This window comes from Apium graveolens, chromosome 3, assembly GCF_009905375.1.
Source record: "Apium graveolens cultivar Ventura chromosome 3, ASM990537v1, whole genome shotgun sequence".
Lineage (NCBI taxonomy): Eukaryota > Viridiplantae > Streptophyta > Magnoliopsida > Apiales > Apiaceae > Apium > Apium graveolens.
The window spans coordinates 20,620,200-20,642,075 of NC_133649.1; the positions used below are offsets into that span (position 1 = coordinate 20,620,200).

Below are 21,876 nucleotides of genomic sequence, written 5' to 3' on the forward strand. Positions count from 1 at the left end.
TGGTCAATCGAGCAATAAACTTAAATAAGATAAATACTACAAAAAATAATAAATCTTTTTTTATTTATACATAACTGTAATTTTCACACTATACTACTACGACCTTATTCAACAAATAAGCCAACGTAGTTCATGTGCATCAATAATCAACTAAAAGACTATAAAGAAAAAAACGATGATACTTGAATAAGGAGGTTAGGTATCACTACGTCATAGATTGGATTCTGCAACCTTTCACAGTGGGGTTGCAAAGAAAAGTGTAATAGTAGCCTTCAAAACTAATGTCTACCGCAACCCCTCTTTTTTTATGTTGCGGTAGAGTCAAAATGTGTTATCAAAATGACATATTTAAAGATGATTTTTTTGAATTTAACTAATTAGTAATTTTTACATAGAAATGAAATAATAATTGAAATATATATTTTATTTATTTTTAGAAGTTAATAATATTAGTGCAGTGATTTAAAATTTTATAATGATAAATTGAACGCTTTATAAAACTTAACAAGTCACTGGTAGATTTATTTACAATATTTTTATATTTTGAATTTCTTCATTTTTCATAAAGAAATATTGAATACAATATTAATTAGAGTAGTTATATTTGAAATACATATTTTATTTATTTTTCAAAAATAATAATATTTGTGTAATTGAAAGTTTAAAAACCTATCGAGTCATTAGTGATTTTATTTACAATGTTTATATATTTTTGACTTTCTTCATTTTTCATAAAAATATTTAAAATTATATTTATTTAAATAAAATATAAATTAATAATATAAATTTCAACAAAAAATTAGACCGGGCTATTTATTTTGATTAGAACTTGGGCCCAGAGATGAAATTGGGGGCGGGATGTGAAAAATGGGAAGTCGATGGTTAAAATTTTAACCCAAAAAAAAGAGGGCATCAAATTAGTGTTAAATGAAGCATAACTTTGACCCTCCTCCTTCCTCTCCCTCGACGTCTCTCTCAGTGTTTAGATATTCGTTTTTCTCTCTTTATTGTTAATATAGTTTAGATATGGATGTTTCCAAGAGGACTTCTTTGTTGAGGATGTGTTCCCGTGGTCCAAGAGGATACAAAATGGGTGTTTTTCTATCTTTGCTGCTTCTAATCAATTGAAATTGTATTTACCTTTTATTCTTCGAGACGATTGCGAGTGGGTAGTATTCTTGATCTCTGATAAAATATACATGTATATCAATTGATGTATATTGTCTTTTGCTGCAAATTGTTGTTGGTGGTCATGGCTGCTAGGAGGCTCTCCTCTTTTTTGCTATCTCGTTCTTTGTCTCTTTCATCTGCAACGCTTTTTTGGCCTTTAGTTACGGTTTCTTGGGGTTGCGGAATCCAATCTATGGCGTAGTATATAAGACGTTGATCTATTCCTCTGGATGGCGATGCCAGATGCTGCAACTCAGCAGATTGAAGACACCGTGCCATGACCGCATCTCCAGCATCAATCAAAGGCCATGCATTGGGAAAGGACCCACCAGCCATACTGGGTGATAATGCAGAGCAGTTTCTGCAATATTTCTCTATTGCAATCGTTGTTGGGCAGCCAAACTTTCAATATATCTATTCAAGCAATCTTACAAACTCCCAAAATCAGGTACAACATAAAAAAACAAAACAAACACAAACATTATGAATTATAAAAACCCGAAAAACTCACAATGTCAAAACCTTTAATTCCAAAGCAACACACGAGAATGAAAAAATACAGGTCTGTTTCCACTATGTTCAGTACATTCACAGTCCAATCCAATACTCTGTAATTTAATCCGAATTGAATCGATTAAATTGTACCATAATCTTCCAATCAATGAAACAAACAATAACATCAAACAGTGCAAGTTATACATCAAATATATAAAATGACATAACAAACACACACATTTATATACAAACAAATAATACAACAATGTAAAGGAAAATGTAGGGGAGAATGAAAAAACAGATACAGAAATTAATTATGACGACAAATGGATCTAATTATTACATAACTAAAGAAAAATGGTGGAATAAAAGCCATAAATTATGATTAACAAAAAGATGAAACGGTTGGTGAAATTGCCTGGAGTGATGACTTACCAGATCTCACTTGTAGAGAACAAAAATGAAAAACATGATTTGTCAATCAAGGGTAAGGTTTAGATGTAGTGGTTCCCATGTTTTTGGGAAAACTGGCTATTTGAAATTCAAGTTTACGTGCAGATCGGCGGTTAACATCGTTCCTTATTGTGGTAGTTAAGATCATTTGCTAAAATATAAAATCGGGTAGACCCGATAGTGCAAGTAAAAATAGCTTGAATATAGTTACGTGGGTTGACCCGTGTAAAAATTGGATGATCCATTTAATAGCAAAAAGGCAGTAAATGACATGATTTAGAATGTTGTGCAAAAGAGATATAAGGGTATTTTCAGTAATTTGCAAATGCTAGTGCTAGTAAAAATTAGGAATATATTGATATTGATACGAACTCGTATTGGAGATGTAACAATAGCAATTTCCCGTCTCCCGGCCAAAATAAAATGCAATAATCTTCGGTATATAATGAAAAAAGAGAGAAATTATTAAAAATACTATATTTTTTAAAAATTTATTTGCGATTTTACTACCTTTTGAAATATTTTACAAAAATACGGTTTAAAACAAAAAAACAACCATATATACAATTTATCTTACGTTTTTGAAAAATAACTTAAACTTTTTTATTGTATTCGAGATTGTATTTGAGGTTGCGTCAAGTTGTAAAATCATATTTTACAAAAAAATGAAAAATCGTATATTTACAAATAAAAACTTAAAAAGTCGTATATTTGAAAATAAAATTTCAAAAAGATACATTTTTCTCAAAAAAATCTCTAACAAAAACTATTCCGTAAAAAAGAATTAAAAAGACGCACGTAATTCTAGCAGAGATGCATAAAAAGTCCATCGGGCCGGGATTTATACGGGCTTTAAAATACCCAGTTTTTTTTAAAAGCGGATCGGACCGGGCTTTTTTAAAAATCGTGTCGGGCCAGGCTACCTAAGAAAGATCAGGCCCGTTTTAGGCCTGTGGGCCGGGCCGGATCGGGTCGAAACAAGTTTTATTCGGGCTTTTTATCTATATAATAAAAAATCTTTTTTATATTTTATAACTCGAACTATGAGTAGTTTAAATACCGGAGAAAATAATATCTTGATATATCAGATATAGTAGTTTATACACCAAAATAAATTATTATTTTTTAATATAATATATAAATAATCATATATATCTTAATTGCTTCCAGTATCATAACATAATAATTTATAAATTATAAAAAGTATTGCATATTTTCAAATTTTATATAAGAAAATCAATTTTTTAATCGGGCTTTTCAAAATACGAGTTTTTATCTGGGCCGAACCGGGCTCTTATCCGAGCTTTTTTTGATCCGGGTTTTGTTAAATTCGGGTTTTTATCCAAATTTTTTGGGTTTCTGGCCGGGCCAAATTTTTGAGAAAAAAAGGCCTATTTAAGACCTGCGGGTCGGACTTAACCAGACCAGGTTTTTTTCAAAATTGGGATTTTTGGGCTTTTTTCTAGATCGGATCAGATCGGATTTTGGAATTTAGATTTTTTTGAACCTTTGACCGTCGTACCCCACAGGGTAAAGTGGCTATTTGGTCACTGTAGTCACTAGTAACTTGTAAGTGAGTCACCAAGTTAAAAAAAGCTCTCAGTTGCATCATGAACTTGTAATTAACTTGCAATCACATCACTGAAGTTCAGAATACTTGCACCGCCGTTAAAAATGTATTGACCTTTAACGGAGACCGTTAAATTATGTAACATCATCTTTAAATTTTCAAATTCATGTGTTAATTTTTTATTAGGTAACTTACTGGGAAAAAAATTGAATATTGAAAATATAACAAACGTTTTTTTTCAAATTCATAACCGATATCAATTATAACTATCAAAAAAATTGAATTTTGAAATAAAATATTTTAAATGTTTTATCAATTCTAAATTTATTTATATTTTAATTACACAGAAAATATCAACACTATTAATGGAGGAAAAAATTATCGGGAAAAACATGTTATCTAAATTATATTATAAATGGTATAAATTTGTAAATCAGTTTTTAAAATGGGACTTAATAATTAAAAATACTTAAATTTAATATATTTTAAAACCAAATTTAGTTGATGACCAGATTGAAAATTGAGATGAACTTAGAGGATGACACGTCATTTTTTCGTTAGGGAATTTAACGTGATGAATTTGTAAGTTTTAAAATAATTCATGATTTTGACCGAAAACTTTTTTAACTTGGTAATTCAGTTGTAAGTTAATACTGATTCCAGTGAGCAAATGACTATTTTACCCGGGTTAAAATAGAGACGAAGAAATCAGACTTCCAATTTCCAAACCTTCCCACCGCTTCCAAGTCTCAACTCGCTCAACTCGGGGCCAAGTAATAGACGGGAAGAAATGAGGCGGTCATTAGTACTCATATATTCACTTTTATCTCGCCGGAGATTATCAGAATCAAGAAGAAGCTTATTCTTTTTCCCCACAAGCCTAGCTTTAGTTACATCTCTAGCCATCATTTTCTACATCTCTTCTACTTCTAATCTTTTCACTAATCAACACCCTCCTCTTCTTCTCAAACACACCATTTCTTCTTCTCTTAATTTCCCACCTACCAACTCTTTACTTACAGCTCCTCTCACTAACATTTCTTCTGATGCTGTTAATTTACAAGAAAGCCCTCACCTTTTCACTACCCAACTCAATTTTGATTCAACAGGTACTTTTCTTTTTCCATTTGCTATTTTTTTTTATATTTGACATTGATTTGTGTAGTTATGATGTGTACAATATTTTTATCTGTAGCAAGTTTGAATTTTTTTAACATGGGATGCAGTATTTACATGTATCAGTGTACTTAATTAGTAACTGTGTCGAAAAATTATTGTTTTATACTTGTGTACTAGCTCAAGATTTGTTTTGGTCCTTTTGGATCAAAGTTTTCTTTTTTGTCATAAGTGTGTCGGGAAACAATATTGAATGTGAATTTAGTGAAGGAAGCATATTATCATTGCAGGAATTTACATTTTTATTGATGAATCTTACATAGTTTAGTACTTGGTCAATTTATCAATTTAGTGGATGTTACTTCAGATATAAAGCTGCTTTTGGGTCTTTAAGACTTTTTAGGTCAGTTATTCGCAAGTGCTTAGCTTATTTGTCAAATACACTATATCCACATGGTTAATGTGATGTTTGTAAAGAGTAATATTCTTTTTTGGGCAAGAATAACGAGTATGTAAAGAGTAATTAGTTCATTATAATCATGTATCTTCCTATTTTAGTAATTGAGTTAGTGATTGGTAGTTGGCGAAGGGAATTATAGATTAATGGTATTCATTCATTTATTTTTTATGTATGCAATGCACTTCATTTCTTAACGTCTTGGTCCGGAAACGGAATAATTTTCTGTGCTAGGGAACAATGTACATAATGAGGTGTTTCATGACAGAGACATATTTATGGAAAACTACAAAGAGATGAACAGAAGCTTCAAGATCTATATCTATCCTCATTCGCAAGACGATCCATTTGCTAATGTGCTCTTGCCAGTAGATTTTGAACCTAGGGGAAACTATGCCAGTGAAAGTTACTTTAAGAAGGTGCTTGTAAAGAGCCATTTCATAACAGAGGATCCATTAAAAGCAGATCTATTCTTTCTACCTTTTTCAATTGCAAGGTTGAGGCATGACCCACGAGTGGGAATCAATGGTATCCAAGATTTTATCAGGGATTACATCTTCAACATTAGTCACAGCTATCCCTTCTGGAATCGGACTGGTGGAGCAGACCATTTCTATGTTGCCTGTCATTCCATTGGACGATCTGCTATGGACAAAGCAGATGAAGTAAAATTAAATTCCATTCAAGTTGTATGCTCATCAAGTTATTTCCTATCCGCGTATTTTGCTCATAAGGACGTTTCCGTACCACAAATTTGGCCAAGACAAGGGGAGCCGCCAAGAATTGCACCAACAAAAAGGTGCAACAATGTCTCAAGTCCCTTTTCTACTCTCGTGGCCCGACTGTAGAATCGTTTAGGTTTCATGAGCTTTACTACTACCACTACTACAAATTTAGATTTGAATTCAAAAATACCTTTTAAATGGTAACTTAATGCAGATTTGCATATGCAGGTATTAAATTGCTGATTCAACTTACGCTCGCCACTTTGCCTCTTATGTAGACTTGAACCTTTTAACCACTAGGATGAAGCCAGTGTTTAATAATAAAATATAATTTCTATTTTACATATCAACAAAACATAACCTAGAGTTCTGTTATTTATTTCAGGAAAAGGTTAGTCTTCTTTGCGGGATCAATAAACTCCCCTGTACGAGAAAAGCTTGTTGAAGTTTGGGGAAATGATTCTGAGATCTCTGTACATTCTGGTCATCTCAAAACACCTTATGCTGAAGAGCTTCTAAGGAACAAGTTCTGTCTGCATGTTAAAGGCTTTGAAGTGAATACAGCTCGCGTTGGGGATGCCTTGTATTATGGTTGTGTCCCTGTCATCATTGCCAACCATTATGATCTTCCATTTGCGGACATATTGAATTGGAAGAGTTTTTCAGTCATCATCGCTACCCTAGATATACCATTGCTAAAACAAGTCCTTAAAGGGATAACCTTTAATGAATATCTTAGATTACATAGCAATGTGTTGAAGGTTAGAAAACATTTCCAGTGGCATACGTCTTCTGTTACTTTTGATGCATTTGACATGGTCATGTATGATTTATGGCTCCGGAGAAGTTCTGTTAGGGTTCAGTTAGCCGTGTGATTTTGAATGCCACTAGCAGTAGATTGTCCATATTCTATACAGGGAATGTAATTTTTAGTCTATTCATAAATAGAAATATATTTTAAAAGCCTTTTGGAAATTACCTGCTCATTCTTTTTTAATTTCAAACGTGCGTTGCTTCTTGGGGCATATGTACTTTGACTAATATTTCCCAGGTTTACAGTTTCTGGCGCCTAAATGTATGTATGTATACACACATTTAGGGAAAGTTAAAAGATCTAATTCAGCTACAATTGACAAGGGCTTGCCAGCTTGTGCCTCACTTTCTTTTTAGGGCTTTTTTGAAAAATACCCAAATCTAAAAGTATTTTTGCAAAAATGCTGTCATTATTTTTAAAAATTTGCAAAAATACTTTTCAATTTGCAAAAATACTATTTTTCAAAAAAAAATTGCAAAAATACGGTTTTTTTGGCAACTGGAATCAACTACATGCAACCTTTGATGAGTTTCTGCAACTACATGCAAACTCAAATCAACCAAAAAAACTTTATTCAACTAGTTGCATATCTGGTTGATTTTGGTTTATTCCGTATTTTTACAAAAAAAAAAATCAGAACATAGTAAAATCGCAAAAAAAATAGAAAAGTTAGTATTTTTGGTAAATTCTCTTCTTTTTACTCATCTGATTTTGTACGCAACAAAGAGGAAGTAGACAGAGTATTAGTTAACAGCGTTTAATAATATAGCCTTTCAGTCTAGCAAGCACACATGGACGCTGTCTTTTGATAGGTATATTACATGACATACATTCTCAATTGGAATTTTCCGGCCAATTTGTGACAGGACAGAAGATAAATCTTTAATGTACAGTGAAATCTGAGAGGTGCTAACTTTTTTTCCAAGGGTGCAGCACTCCTACTACAACAACAATAACAATTAGCAGAATGAGGATTGCAATGCACATCCACTTTCTTGTACTCTTTCGTAAACTCTTTGCCTTCAGTAGGGCTTTGTTTCCAGACTGCACATGGTCTACTGCGTTAGAAACCTGAAATAATTGAACACCAAAATGACTTGTGGTAACATTCAAAGAAGTAAACAATTACCAGCAGTAAAATCACACATTCCTGAAGGTTCATTTACAAAATGCAATTTATTGTTGAAAATCCAAAATCCCTACAAGGTCAAAACTTTGTCAATGGTAATATTAAATGAGCGAAACTCTATGCTAATATTAAATGGTACACATCATTTTTATGAATTATAACTTCTACGACCTTATTAGGTCATGAAAAATAGCCTTCTCGAGTGAGGCGGCATTGTTGTTCTCTACATAGCATATGCTGTTAATCATCAAAGGAATGATAAGTTCTACTTACATGTGTCTCTATATTGTCAAGCATGTCCCCCTGAGAGTCTACCAACACTGCCATGTCAAGAAATATCTGCACAAAATGTATTACACATTAGTTCTTGAAATGATGCCCACTTTTTTCTCCACTAAAGTGCATGCTATCACCAAAGTTCGTCAATCATATTTATAAGAACTTATTAGTATCACATCTTAAATTAACATCACGTAAATACCTGTTGCAACTCAAGAAGTTTTCTCTCTATTTCCCTGACTGCATCGTGGCGTTCCTGCATTTCAGCGACAGTACTCATTATCTGCAAAAGAAAGACAAACACGCAATATACCATCAGGTGAAACAAAGATGTTTTCTGATACGGACCAGCCCTTTTCCATGATGGTAACAAGTCTCTCCCTCCCCCCTCCAATTCTTGGGATATGGCTTAGAAATTCTATCTGTCATCAAACCTCTGGTTGTATCTGGCCATTCCATCAGTAAATATTCAAAAAAAACACAAAGAATTAGCTATAAACCTGGCCTCGTCCTTGCTCCTGAATTGCTTTTTGGAATATCTGTTCGCTATCCCCAGTTTCAATCAGTCTATCAATTGTCTGAAATATATATCACATGTCAATAATTCGATATATCCGTAAACACATATGCTTATATATCATATATAAATAATGTACCTGGTCATCGGCTTTGTTACCAGTCACTGAAAGTTATAAAAAGCAGAAAATATATATTGGTTTAGAATCTAAAGCCACGGGACGTACAAGAAACTGATGTTGGTAGAAATAGATACAAACTTGAGAAAACCTGTAAACACACGCCTTTCAACAACCTCTCGATACTCTTGTTGAATATTTTGTCTAAGTTTCTGCAAGCATTAGAAGACACTAAGCACAAAATTTTTGTAAAGTATAAACAGGTTAGATAGGGAACATATACCAGCATATGCATAAAAATCAAAGAATAAAACCAACCTGAAATTCAGTGATCTTATCTTTAAACTTCTTTTTCAAGGAACTGCAATTAGCAATTGAAAGTTGGCATGTAGGTGTTAGCTGATTAGTTTTGTTATTCTATTGAAATTCTGCAACTTGCAAAATCTTAAACAACTACAGGAAAAAAGGGGGGAAACTTAACGAGTCTAATAACTAACAGTGATAAAAATTCGTTAAAATGGGTAAAACTTAAAAGGGATTTGAACTAATTGTTTTCTGGATGGATTTCTGAGCACGGGTTAAAACTGTCAAGTGTGCCTACCGTATCTATTTTTTGCATCATCCCGTTTGCAGAAGCATATCAGCAACTAATTATCATGCATTTACCAGAAGAACCCAAATTATCTATTCAAATTAGCCAATAGCAACTATCATGCATTTACAAGAAGAAACCAAATTATCTAATGATATTATTCCCTTTAAGCAAATAACTCCAACAAAGTTTTTGGTGGCCGTGCAGGATACAGATCAAGATGAGATTACTCATATTACACTGTTGTCGCGGTTCTTGATCGGTCTACAGCTGTTCCACTTCCACATCCAGGCTTCTGCCTGTTTGCCATATTCTGAATATGATGATAGGGGACATTTTAGAAAAAGAAAGCAGTCACTGTATCATGTAACATAATCAGAAGGATTTTTTTTTACTTCTCGATCTAGTGCCTCGATTTTTGATTTAATAAAACGAGCAATACGGCTGACTTCGTCTACGTCTTTCTCCATTTTCTGTTTAATTTCTGTGTATCAACAAATAGCTAATCATGGACCTTAATAAACTCGAAGTAAATGAATATATACACACAGTACGCCCATACTTTAATTTTAGATCTACAAAATGATTGCATTAATATTTGGAGCATAACAAAAAAATTGATTAAGATTTGTACAGAATTCAGCATAAATACACTTAGTACACGGATAAGGTCTGATTACCATGAAAGCATCATACCTTTCATTGAAGAAGCTTTTGTCACAGTTTTTGACTCCTCATTTGCTGTCTGCATAAGGTGATTTACGTTGAACAAAATAGTACATCTTTATTCAGTCGATGGAAGTATGGAACTATCAAATTCAAGCATTACCAATTTAATAGCATCATACTTCTTTGTAATTTTTTGATTTTACAATCAGAATACAGAATCATTCCATCCTAACCAGGACATCAGAGTTCAGATAAGAAATAGCTTGCATATAAATATCTTTTTTTTATAATAAAAATCAAAATACTACCTGTAATTTGTGGAGTAAAGTATTCAGCCTATCATATTGTCTATCAATCTCTTGAACCTAGCAAGAAATAAATATGACACTTCATGAGACAACAAATACATTAAAAATTTAATATGCAAACAGTAAAACAAGAAGAAGAAAGGAAAGATTGAGAAATAAGCTATAAAATATTTATTCCGTATATCTTTATAACAGTTACTTTGAGCCACCTGTTCAAGAAAGTTCTCCAAGCCTAATTCTCCTGAACGTTGTGTTCCCATTTCAACATCACGTCTTACATTAGATGGTTCCCGAGGAACCGCAAACGACTCCTAAAAAGCAAATCCAGTGAGTTAGAATCAATAAAAAAAAAAACGTCATCAAGCTTGTGCAACATCTGTAATCTGGTAGTAAGAATTGGATGCAATGTTAAAAATTATTTGTATCCTGAACAAGGGAAGCTTTGGTTTTATTTTCTGTCAGAAAGACAGAGAAAAGTAAGTGTAGCATAGAGAAACTGTCTTCTCTGGTACAGTTCAGTTCTAACGTAAGCTCAAAATGACAACATAGATCTGGAGACAAACATAAACCAATGGAGAATGATCATATTCTCTAGATTGTTTAAATTATGTCAATATTAGTCTAGTTCTGTAGATAACTTTAATCTGATGCTATTATATATTACTTCATTTTTCCCTATCCAGTGAAATAAACAAATCCGTATATAAAACAGAAAATCTGACAATGAAATCCAAGAAAGAACATACTCAGTATCAATATTTTGACAAATATATGACTACTACCTTTGTCGCAGCTGAACTGTAACGAAGAAACTAGGATACTACCACTACACCGCTCTGCTTACAACAGTATATTGAAGATGGAAGCTTAATATGCTTTCATCTATTTACTAAAAGCAGCATAGAATAGATAATAAAAGAATAATGCACAAGGTGTAAAATTGGAACTAGGTAAATACAACCAATGAAGTCATATATCCTTTGAGAAATCACTTTTAAAAAAAAGAAGAAAAATGGAAATATGATCTAATAAAACATTTATAACCAATATAAAACGATTTCTTTCTGCTTCTATCGTTCTTGAAGATTGGTCATAGTTAAATGCCCCAACCTTAAAAGTGAATTATATGCTTAACAACTTGAAGACCGGTCATAGTTAAATGCCCCAATGTTAAAAGTAAATTATATGTTTAACAACTCGAAGATTGGTCATAGTTAAATGCCCCTAACAACTTAAAGATTCGTCATAGTTAAATGCCCCAACGTTCTAAGTGAATTATATGTTTAACAACTTAAGAAAATACGCGATAGTAGCACTGTAGCAGCATTGCTATAAAACAGTACCATGTACAAATATTTACATAAAAAAGTGCATAACTAAAATATCACTAACAGAATAACGTGCAAGTAATCTTCCGAAGATAATTCAATATATGCAGAAAAATTAAGTACTAATCCAACCACCGATAAAATTTAACCATTCCGATCCAAATAACATACACAAGAAACAACACCATATGATAAATTACGGATACATTCCTCCTTGAATTATGTGATCATGAGAATATAAATACATATAGGAATCACAAATCGTTAGCTAATGAGCTGAGCTAAAAATATCAAACAGTGTAACTAAAAAAGTTAATATAACAATAGGGTTTTTTTTTAAAAATGCTTACCGTGAAAAGGTCATTCATGGCTGCAAAAAAGAAAAAAAGGGTAAAGAGAATGAAAATGAGTAGCAGAATAAAAGGATACAGAAGTGGGGAAAGTGTATAATGTGTTGTTTAGAAACCCGATAGACAGAGAGAGAGTTTAGAAACCAGAGAGAGAGAGAGCGTTCCACTTGATTCTGTTAATTTCATGAAACAGAAAGAGAGAGAGAGAGAAACGATCATCCAGTGAATACTCCGTGAAGACAGGCTTTTACTGGTTCAAGATTTCGCTTCTTTTCTCAATTTTGGTATGCGTATAATATATACATTATTTTTTTGGGAAAATTAATTGATAAGTTCCTAAATTATTTCGGTTTTATTCGATAGATCCCTGAATAAAAAATTTCGTAAATTGGGTCCTTAGATATTTTTAATTGTTTGAATCGAGTTCTTCCGTTAAGTAGAATCTGACAAACGTCAGTATCTGTCGGAATTGAGCTGATGTGGCATTCACTTTTTGACATGTCATAAGTTTATTTGTACGGAAATTAAAAATAAATAAAATTAAACTGAAATTAAAGTTAAAAAACACATGACCAGCACATGACTTTTAAAACGTATGTATCTCCATTTTCAGTCGATATTTTAATTACTTTCCATTTACAAAGGGGGTTAGGGTTCTATCAAAGATGGGGTTTATAAGTAGTGAATATATCGGGTATCTACAACTATCATTGATGCTATCTTCTATCTACAAATATCGTTGATGCTAATATTTATTCTCATATTTACATTCACAAATATGGAGGCCGAAGTTATGCTATATTTTCATCACGGAGGAGAATTCATTCAGAAGAGTGGTCTCAAGTACCACAAAGGAGGTAAGGTTGAGTTTGTGTTTAATCAGAAGTTGAATGGTCTGTTTCCATGTTTCAAAAGTTTGTTCGAATTGATCTTGGTTATAAAGGGTTTGGTATTTACTGACACAAAACGGGTTCTTTATTTAATGATATTAGCTGTAAATTGTTATGGAATGATACTAGTACAGAAGAATTGAAAGCTTATACTCTTAAGTCTGGTAGAGTAGATGTGTATGTTGACCATGCATGTGATAATGAGGAAGTAGATTTGAGTAAAAAAGATGAGAAATTAAAGGACGTTGATGGGAAGGGTGAAAAAGATGAGAAATTAGAGGACATTGGTGGAGAGAGTAAAAAAGATGAGGAGAATGAAGAACGTGAGAGTGATGGTAGGAGTGAAGAGAGTGTGGATGAGAGTGATGCAGAGGAAGATTGTGAAGATGAGGATTATAATGTAAATCTTAGTGACTGTGATGATGAATGTGATGAAGTAATGCAGAGAAAGAAGAAAGTATAAGCTTATAAGATCAATCCTACTCAAAGTACTATGAATGATCTAACAATTCCTTTAAGCACTCTTACAAATCAAGCAATGTAAAAGATAAGCAGAAGGAAGAAATGACTAAAGATAGCAAAGGATGGGAAAGTGAGTATGATTTTGATTCATACAAAATAGGGGGAAAGAAAGTAGTGACTCTAGTGAAAATGAGGCTGAATCTGTTGTCAAAAAGAAAAGGTCCAGAAATGTAGAGAGTGTACCCTTCATTAAATGTCAGAACTCCTATGTAGAATATAGAATTTGAAGTTGGATTGATGTTTACACATGTCAAGACTTGAAGGAATGCAATACTCTTGATTACATAGATGAACAGAAGAAGGAAATATGGTTTAAAAAGAATGACTTGCAAAGGTTACAAGCAAAGTATAGGGAAAATTGTCCATGCTATTTGTTTGCAAGTAAAATTGATGAGACGGGTGCTTTTCAAGTAAAATCTTACAATAAAGAACATAGTTGTATCCTTGTGTACAAGCATCAACTGGTGAAAGCAGATTGGTTAGTCAGAAATATTGGAAATAAGGTTAGAGCAAATTCAAAATGGAGACTCAGAGAAATTCAGCAACATGTGCATGAGATGCATGGTCTAGTAACTAGAAAAAAAAATTGTTGGAAAGCCAAGAAAAAAACATTATCTGAGGTAGAGGGAGAGATTGCTAAGAAATCCATGAGGTTATATGACTATGATGTTGAACTTATGACATCAAATCCTGGTACAACAATTAAAGTATATTCAAGCATATTCACATATGCTCAAACCTATGAAGGGTGTACTTTATTGGCCAAAAACTGGATTTCCTGACATCAAGCCACCAAAAGCAAGAAGGATGCTTGGGAAGCCAAAAAACATAGAAGGAGAGAACAAGGTGAGGAGGGAGAAGGACAAAAATTGGGAAAAAGGAGTGTTGATGCAGTGTAGTTAGTGTTTGAAGACCGTTCATAATAAAACAACTTGTAAAGCAACTGCTGAGGAGATTTCTGAGATACAGATAGCTATAGCTGAAGCTAAGAAAGCATAGAGTGATGCAGTAAAGACACAAGCAATATCTAATATAAGTTTGGTGTATTTTTTTTGAAGTTAACTTGTAAGTTTTCTTTTAACTGTTATTCATGTCTTGTAGAGGGCTAAAAGAGAAACAAGTCAAAATCTAAATCTACAAATGAAGGCCAGGCATCAGCTGAAGGTCAATAACAACCAAAGAGAAAAAGGGGAAGGCCAGCAAAGGCAAGAAATGTGCAGGTTGTGGAACCACCCCCAAACGTACAACCAGATGGTGTTGGTGTATACACAAGTGCTAGAGATGAGAATACATACTTCTCAACTGTTGGTGGCTCTACTATTAAAGTTTCAAGTTCAAATCCAACACCAGCTCCAAAGGCACCAGTTCAAGGTCCTAAACCACCACCTCCAACTACTCTAGTGTCAAATTCACAAACACCAATCCCATCCTTGAAGACTTTCAACATGAGTCAAAAATTATGCAGAGTTCCAGTCAGCCATGAGCTAATTTCAGTCTCTAGTATTGTTTGCACACAACTTTTGGTTTACTTTCAACTATGTTTGTGTAATCTGAGTGCTGCAATCTAGGTGTGAGGAACACATCTTGAATGTATGAATGATCTGTTTTGTACAAGTAATGCAATCATCACTTTCATGTTTATTTATGTTTCAATTCTTTCATTTCAGTTTTAATTCAATTTGATGCATAAGAAGTGTTAGATATATTTGATAATGTCATGACTAATATGATTTATGTTTAGTTTTCAGATCTTACTTAAACAGGATAAATCAGTACTTACTGAAAGTCAGGACTAAAGGATATCAGTACTTATATTATCAGGAGATAATCATCAGAAGATGGATATCAGAACTTAAGTGCTGAAGGATGTTCAGATAAGGACAGTAGCTGATTAAAGGAAAGAACATCGAGATAAACATAAGAATAGATATGCATGAAGAAGGAATTCTATGAAGAATAGAATACTTGGAAGAAAAGATATCTGATTGATATATTTTAGGAAGCAGAATTATATTCCATATCAATTAGTGATTATCTTGTAACTGTGTAGTATATAAACACAGACATAGGGTTTACACTACAAGTGTTATCATATTCAATAAGATTATTCATTGTAACCCTAGCAGCTCTCGTGATATTTGTTCATCACTGAGAGGTAACAGTTCCATACTGTAACAGAGTTTATTATTTCAATAAAGTTTGTTTTCTGTTACTTGAGATATTAAAGTTTGATTTGATTGTACTTTACATTGTATTCACCCCCTTTACAGTGTATGTGACCTAACAAGTGGTATCAGAGCCTATCTGTTAACGCACATACAGTTTAAGATCCAAACACAATCATGTCTGACACAGAAACTCCAACTAAGCCTACCAAAACTGAAGAACCACCAAAGACACAAATTCAAAGTCGGTATGAGACCATCAGAGTTCCCATACTGAGACCATCTGAATATCCCATATGGAAGGTAAGGATGACCATGTTCCTGGAAGCAACAGATCCAGAATATCTTGATAGAATCAAGGAAGGGCCTCACAAACCAACCAAGCTCGCAGTTGCAGTTGCAGGTGAAGCAGCAAAGACCGTACCAAAGGAGAAGAGTGATTATACTGCTGAAGATATCGCATCAATTGCTAAGGATGCTAAGGTACGACACTTACTGCATAGTGCCATTGATAATGTAATGTCAAACAGGGTAATTAACTGCAAGACTGCTAAAGAGATATGGGATGCTCTGGAAACAAGGTGTCAGGGAACTGATACAATTAAGAAGAACATGAAGACAATACTCACTCAAGAGTATGAACATTTTGACTCAAAGGCAAATGAGTCATTGACTGATTTATATGATAGATTTGTCAAACTCTTGAATGATTTGTCATTGGTTGATAAGGAGTATGATCTTGAAGATTCAAACCTTAAATTCCTGTTAGCTCTTCCTGAATGCTGGATTTGAAGGCAACAATAATAAGAGACAACTACAATCTTGATGAAACAACTCTTGATGAAATTTATGGAATGCTCAAGACTCATGAACTTGAGATGGAACAAAGAAGCAAGAGGAAATGAGGAAAGTCAAGGATAGTTGCTCTTAAGGCTGAAGAAGAATCCCCCAAGGCAGCTACCTCAAGGAAAGACAAGGGTAAAGCTCTTTTCTCAAAGTTTGATACTGAGTCATCAAGTTCTGAAAGTGATGATGACTCAGATTCTGAAAGCTTGCCTGAGACTGATGCTGATGAGGAGATGATGAAGCTGTGTGCTCTTATGGTGAAAGGGATCACAAAGATTGCATACAGGAAGTTCAGGAAGGGAAAAAAGTTTTCCAGGAAAGGCACAAGTTCTGATAAGAAGAATTTCAGAAGATCTGAGGGCAGAGGAGGAAAGTCTGATAGAGGAGATTATACCAATGTCAAATGCTATAACTGTGGTGAGAAAGGCCACATATCCCCTGATTGCAAGAAAGTGAAGGGTGACAAAGGCAAGGCTCTTGTCACAAAGAAGAAAAGCTGGACAGACACCTCAGACTCTGAAAGTGAGGAGAACTATGCTTTAATGGCAAATGCTGATAAAGAAAGTGCTGAGAGCATTTCTGAAGCTGCTGAAATAAAGGGCAACAGGAAAAATATTCTAGTTCTGGACAGTGGATGTTCAGGACATATGACTGGGAATAAGGCCCTGCTATCAGACTTTATGGAGAAAGCCGGCCCAAGTGTTTCTTATGGAGATGGTAACATTGGAAAAACATTGGGATATGGCAATATCAATCTTGGGAATGTCATCATTAAAGAAGTAGCTCTGGTCTCAGGACTTAAACACAATCTGTTGAGTATAAGTCAAATTTGTGACAGAGGTTATCATGTTGATTTCTTTGAAGAACACTGTGAAGTTGTAAGTAAATCTAAAGGCAAAGTTGTTCTGAAAGGATACATGCGTGGTAACATTTATGAAGCTAAGCTTTCAATAAGTACGTATGGTTTTACAATCTGTCTGATGAGTAGAGCATCAATTGAAGAAAGCTGGAATTGGCACAAGAAACTCTCTCATTTAAATTTCAACAATATAAATGAACTAGTCAAGAAAGATCTTGTGAGAGGACTGCCAAAGTCAGTATTTGCTCCTGATGGCCTTTGTGATTCTTGTCAGAAGGCCAAACAAAGAAAATCTTCATTCAAGAGCAAGACTGAATCATCAATTCTTGAGCCTTATCATCTACTACATGTTGATCTATTTGGTCCAGTGAATGTCATGTATATTGCAAAGAAGAAATATGCGTTGGTCATAGTGGATGAGTTCACCAGATACACATGGGTGTATTTCTTGCACACAAAAAGTGAAACTGCATCTATCTTGATTGATCATCTCATACATCTGGATAAATTGGATCAAAGATTCTGTGAAAACCATAAGGAGTGATAATGGCACTGAGTTCAAGAATTTGATAATGGAAGAGTTCTGTAAAAACCATGGAATTAAGCAGGAATTTTCTGCTCCTAGAACTCCACAGCAAAATGGAGTTGTTGAAAGGAAGAATAGAACTCTCATTGAAGCTGCACGTACAATGCTTGAAGAAGCAAAGCTTCCAACCTATTTCTGGGCTGAAGCTGTGCAGACTGCTTGTTTTACTCAAAATACGACACTCATTAACAAGAAAGGAAAAACACCATATGAGATGGTGAAGAAAAAGAAGCCAAATCTGAAGTACTTTCATGTATTTGGATGCAAGTGTTTTGTTCTCAAGACTCATCCTGAACAGCTATCCAAATTTGATCTAAAAGCTGATGAAGGAATCTTTGTTGGATATCCACTTTCCACAATAGCCTTCAGAGTCTATAATTTGAGAACAAGAGTGGTCATAGAATCTATCAATGTCTCTTTTGATGACAAGAAGATTACTGGTCTTGAAGATTTTATTGATCATGATCAGCTGAGATTTGAAAATGAAGACTCAAATTCTGATACTGAAAATCCTGACAGTCTAAGTCCTGATACTGTAAACTCTGATGGATTAAACTCTGATGTTATTGAAACTGCGGTAAATACGCCAAAGGAAGATGCACCTATGTAGGGGGAGCATACTCAAGAACATATCACATCTCAAGAAGCATTAGAACATACATCTGGCTCTTCAAGTTCTGATCCGTCAAGTTCTGATAAGCCAAGTTCTAATAGTTCTGAAAATCGAAATTCTGAAGAATCCAACTCAGAGAGCATAGTTTCAGGGGGAGCATCAGAAAATGAAAATGAAGACAGCATGGATCATGGGGGAGCATCCAGTTCTAGAGAAAACCTTCCATCTGCAAGGAAGTGGACTAAATCACATACACCTGATTTGATAATTGGAAATCCTGATGCAGGTGTCAGAACTAGAACAGGTACTTCAAACGAATGTCTTTACAATTCTTTTCTCTCTCAGACTGAGCCCAAGAAAGTGGAAGAAGCTCTTCAAGATGCTGATTGGGTGCAAGCAATGCATGAAGAGTTAAATGAATTTGAAAGAAACAAAGTCTGGACCCTAGTGCCAAGACCAAAGAATAGATCTGTTGTTGGTACAAAGTGGGTATTCAGAAACAAAACTGACAGTGATGGCATAATTACAAGGAATAAGGCAAGGCTGGTTGCAAAATGATATTCTTAACATGAGGGAATTGATTATGATGAAACATTTGCACCAGTTGCTAGGTTAGAAGCCATAAGGATATTTTTGGCTTATGCTGCTCACAAAAAGTTTACTATCTTTCAAATGGATGTGAAAAGTGCTTTTCTCAATGGAGAATTGGAGGAGGAAGTATATGTTGAACAACCTCCAGGCTTTGTAGATTCCAAACATCCAGATTATGTCTACAGGCTTGATAAAGCACTTTATGGACTTAAGCAAGCTCCTAGAGCATGGTATGAGACTTTAGCTCAGTTTCTTCTGGAAAGTGGATTTAACAGAGGAACTATAGACAAAACACTGTTCTACCTCAACCATGGAAAGGACTTACTTCTGGTCCAGATTTATGTTGATGATATCATTTTTGGGTCTACAAATGACAGACTTTGCAAGAAGTTTGCCAAACTGATGCAGTCAAGGTATCAGATGAGTATGATGGGGGAGCTTAGCTATTTTCTGGGCCTTCAAGTCAAGCAGAATGAAGAAGGCACTTTTATTTGTCAAACTAAGTACACCAGAAACTTGCTGAAGAAATTTGAAATGCAACATTGTTCAAGTGCATCCACTCCCATGGCCACTGCAACAAAACTGGATAAGGATACTGGTAAATCAGTAGATATTACTGATTACAGAGGTATGATTGGCTCTCTACTCTATATAACTGCTAGTAGACCTGATATCATGTATGCTACCTGTCTTTGTGCAAGATTTTAAGCAGATCCAAGTGAACCTCACTTAACAGCTGTGAAAAGAATTTTCAAGTATCTTAAGGGAACAGCTGATCTGGGATTGTGGTATCCCAGAGAATCAGATTTTAAACTAATAGGTTACTCAGATGCAGATTTTGCAGGTTGCAAAATTGACAGGAAAAGCACAAGTGGAAGCTGCCAATTTCTTGGAGGCAGATTGGTTTCTTGGTTTAGCAAGAAACAAAAGTCAATTTCCACATCAACTGCAAAAGCAAAATATATTGCTGCAGGAAGCTGTTGTGCACAGATTCTTTGGATGAAGAATCAGTTACTGGATTATGGGTTAACATATTTCAAAATTCCTATTTACTGTGATAATCAAAGTGCTATTACTATGACAGGTAATCCAGTTCAACACTCTATGACAAAGCACATCAGCATCAGGTACCACTTCATCAGGGAACATGTAGATGAAGGTACAGTGGAATTGCACTTTGTTCCAACAGATCAACAACTAGCAGATATCTTCACAAAACCATTGTGTGAGGCTACTTTTACAAGATTGGTAAATGAACTTGGAATGGTTTCAGGTTCTTTCTCTAAATCTGCTTAGTTTTGTTCTGTTGCATCAGACTTTATGATCAATATTTACAGAATTTAATCTCTTTGTGTATTCTGTGCTTAATTGAAAAATATGTTTAAGTACTGACTGTTGTCTGATCAATGTTTTTAAACTCTGATAGTGATATGTCTGTTTAGGTAACTATTCAATCCTTTGAGGATAACTGTGCTAGATGCTGACCTAGTAGTCTTCAATAAACAAGGGATCCGATGTAAGAAGTAATTATTTCTGTGGAAATCTATTAACACAAGAAAATTCTGATATTGAGCTTAGTTGAATTTACTTTGTCTATCTTATTACTAAGTCACAAACTAGAATAATGCTACTCATCTGTTAAGTCTAGATGCTAGTAAATCTGTTGAATGTACTAAGTGCTGATAAACCTCACTTATCAAAAGAAAAAGAAAGAGAAACAAGGATTAAAAATCAGGTACTCCTTTGAGATCTAGAGTAAAAATGTGGAAGGGAAGACCCAAGTGCATTGCTGGTATTAAGTAATATGCATCAGAAAAGCAAATAAAATATTTTCTTGGTGACTTTTCACACTCTATAATTACTGGAGAAATACTCTGATAATAGCATAAATTCTGATAAGCAGTCGTGACTCACTTACACTGAGAAGCCACTATAAAATAGAATTTAAAAAGATGCACAAAATTAGCATAAAATAGTTGAGGTGGACTCAAGCATGAACTCATTTAATAGTAGGTTTCAGAATAATGACAGGTTTTTAGTAAAGTTTTAGTTATGCCTTATTTCTAAGATGTACTGAAGTGAATCAGACTTTACTCTTTGTATGATATTTAGCTTAATGCACACACTAACCACTCCATATGAGTGATGAAAATCACTGTGGGGATCTATGTTATTTTAGATGAACAGTCATTGTGTCATATTGCACAAATTCTGAGGACAAGTTCTGATTGCATGTTCTGATGATTAAGTTCTGAAGAATATAAATCCGAATTTGTGTGAGGACTTACTAAAATAGGCATTCCTTTTTCGAGTTAAGAAATTATGTTCTGATGACTGTTAAGTTCTGATATAAGTCTAAGTTTTGATATTACAGTCTGATTCTTTACTTGACTTATTTTTGGATAAAATTTGACAACAGTCTCAGTTTAAACCAGAATAATGTTGAAGTGGAAGATTAATAGTCACTATAGTTAGGGATAGTGGTACTCGTACATGAACAGTCAACTTTTACTTGCTTCTTGTGCGCATTAAACCATGTTTTCTCTTTCCAATGAATATTTTTCTTTTTTCAAGTCTGGGGAGACGAGGTAGAATTAATTCTACCTGTCAGCATTAAGTTTCTTTGCGTCTCCTGGCATTCACTTGCCTATATAAGCAACCACTTCACATCAGCCTTCCCATCAATTCTTTTATCACAAACTCACCTTCATAAT

At 34.1% G+C, this 21,876-nt stretch overlaps 2 protein-coding genes across 6 annotated transcripts; one reads left to right on the forward strand and one right to left on the reverse strand.

Annotated features, from left to right (window-relative positions):
- Window positions 1-4,399: 4,399 nt before the first annotated feature.
- LOC141711934 (putative glycosyltransferase At5g03795) lies at window positions 4,400-6,950 on the forward strand. Of its 2 annotated transcripts, none has more exons than XM_074514658.1 (3): window positions 4,400-4,797; window positions 5,496-6,060; window positions 6,372-6,950. In XM_074514658.1, the coding sequence occupies exons 1-3, from the start codon at window positions 4,479-4,481 to the stop codon at window positions 6,859-6,861; spliced, it is 1,374 nt and encodes a 457-aa protein (XP_074370759.1). In that variant the 5' UTR covers window positions 4,400-4,478; the 3' UTR covers window positions 6,862-6,950. The 2 variants fall into 2 exon arrangements, with proteins under 2 accessions (XP_074370759.1, XP_074370760.1); XM_074514659.1 differs by having other exon boundaries at window positions 4,661-4,797; window positions 5,530-6,060.
- Window positions 6,951-7,543: 593 nt separating this feature from the next.
- LOC141711935 (syntaxin-132-like) lies at window positions 7,544-12,351 on the reverse strand. 4 transcript variants are annotated; one of them, XM_074514661.1, is made up of 15 exons: window positions 12,235-12,351; window positions 12,091-12,110; window positions 10,622-10,723; window positions 10,413-10,469; window positions 10,132-10,180; window positions 9,831-9,919; window positions 9,675-9,748; window positions 9,162-9,204; window positions 8,995-9,055; window positions 8,865-8,890; window positions 8,709-8,786; window positions 8,411-8,491; window positions 8,203-8,268; window positions 7,930-7,999; window positions 7,544-7,844 (listed from the first exon to the last, which is right to left on the reverse strand). In XM_074514661.1, exons 2-15 carry the CDS (start codon window positions 12,106-12,108, stop codon window positions 7,618-7,620), a joined length of 1,041 nt encoding a protein of 346 aa, XP_074370762.1. In that variant the 5' UTR covers window positions 12,109-12,110; window positions 12,235-12,351; the 3' UTR covers window positions 7,544-7,617. The 4 variants fall into 4 exon arrangements, with proteins under 4 accessions (XP_074370762.1, XP_074370761.1, XP_074370764.1 ...); XM_074514660.1 differs by having other exon boundaries at window positions 12,091-12,351; XM_074514663.1 differs by lacking the exon at window positions 7,930-7,999 and having other exon boundaries at window positions 7,544-7,871; window positions 12,091-12,351.
- Between the last annotated feature and the right edge of the window lie 9,525 nt (window positions 12,352-21,876).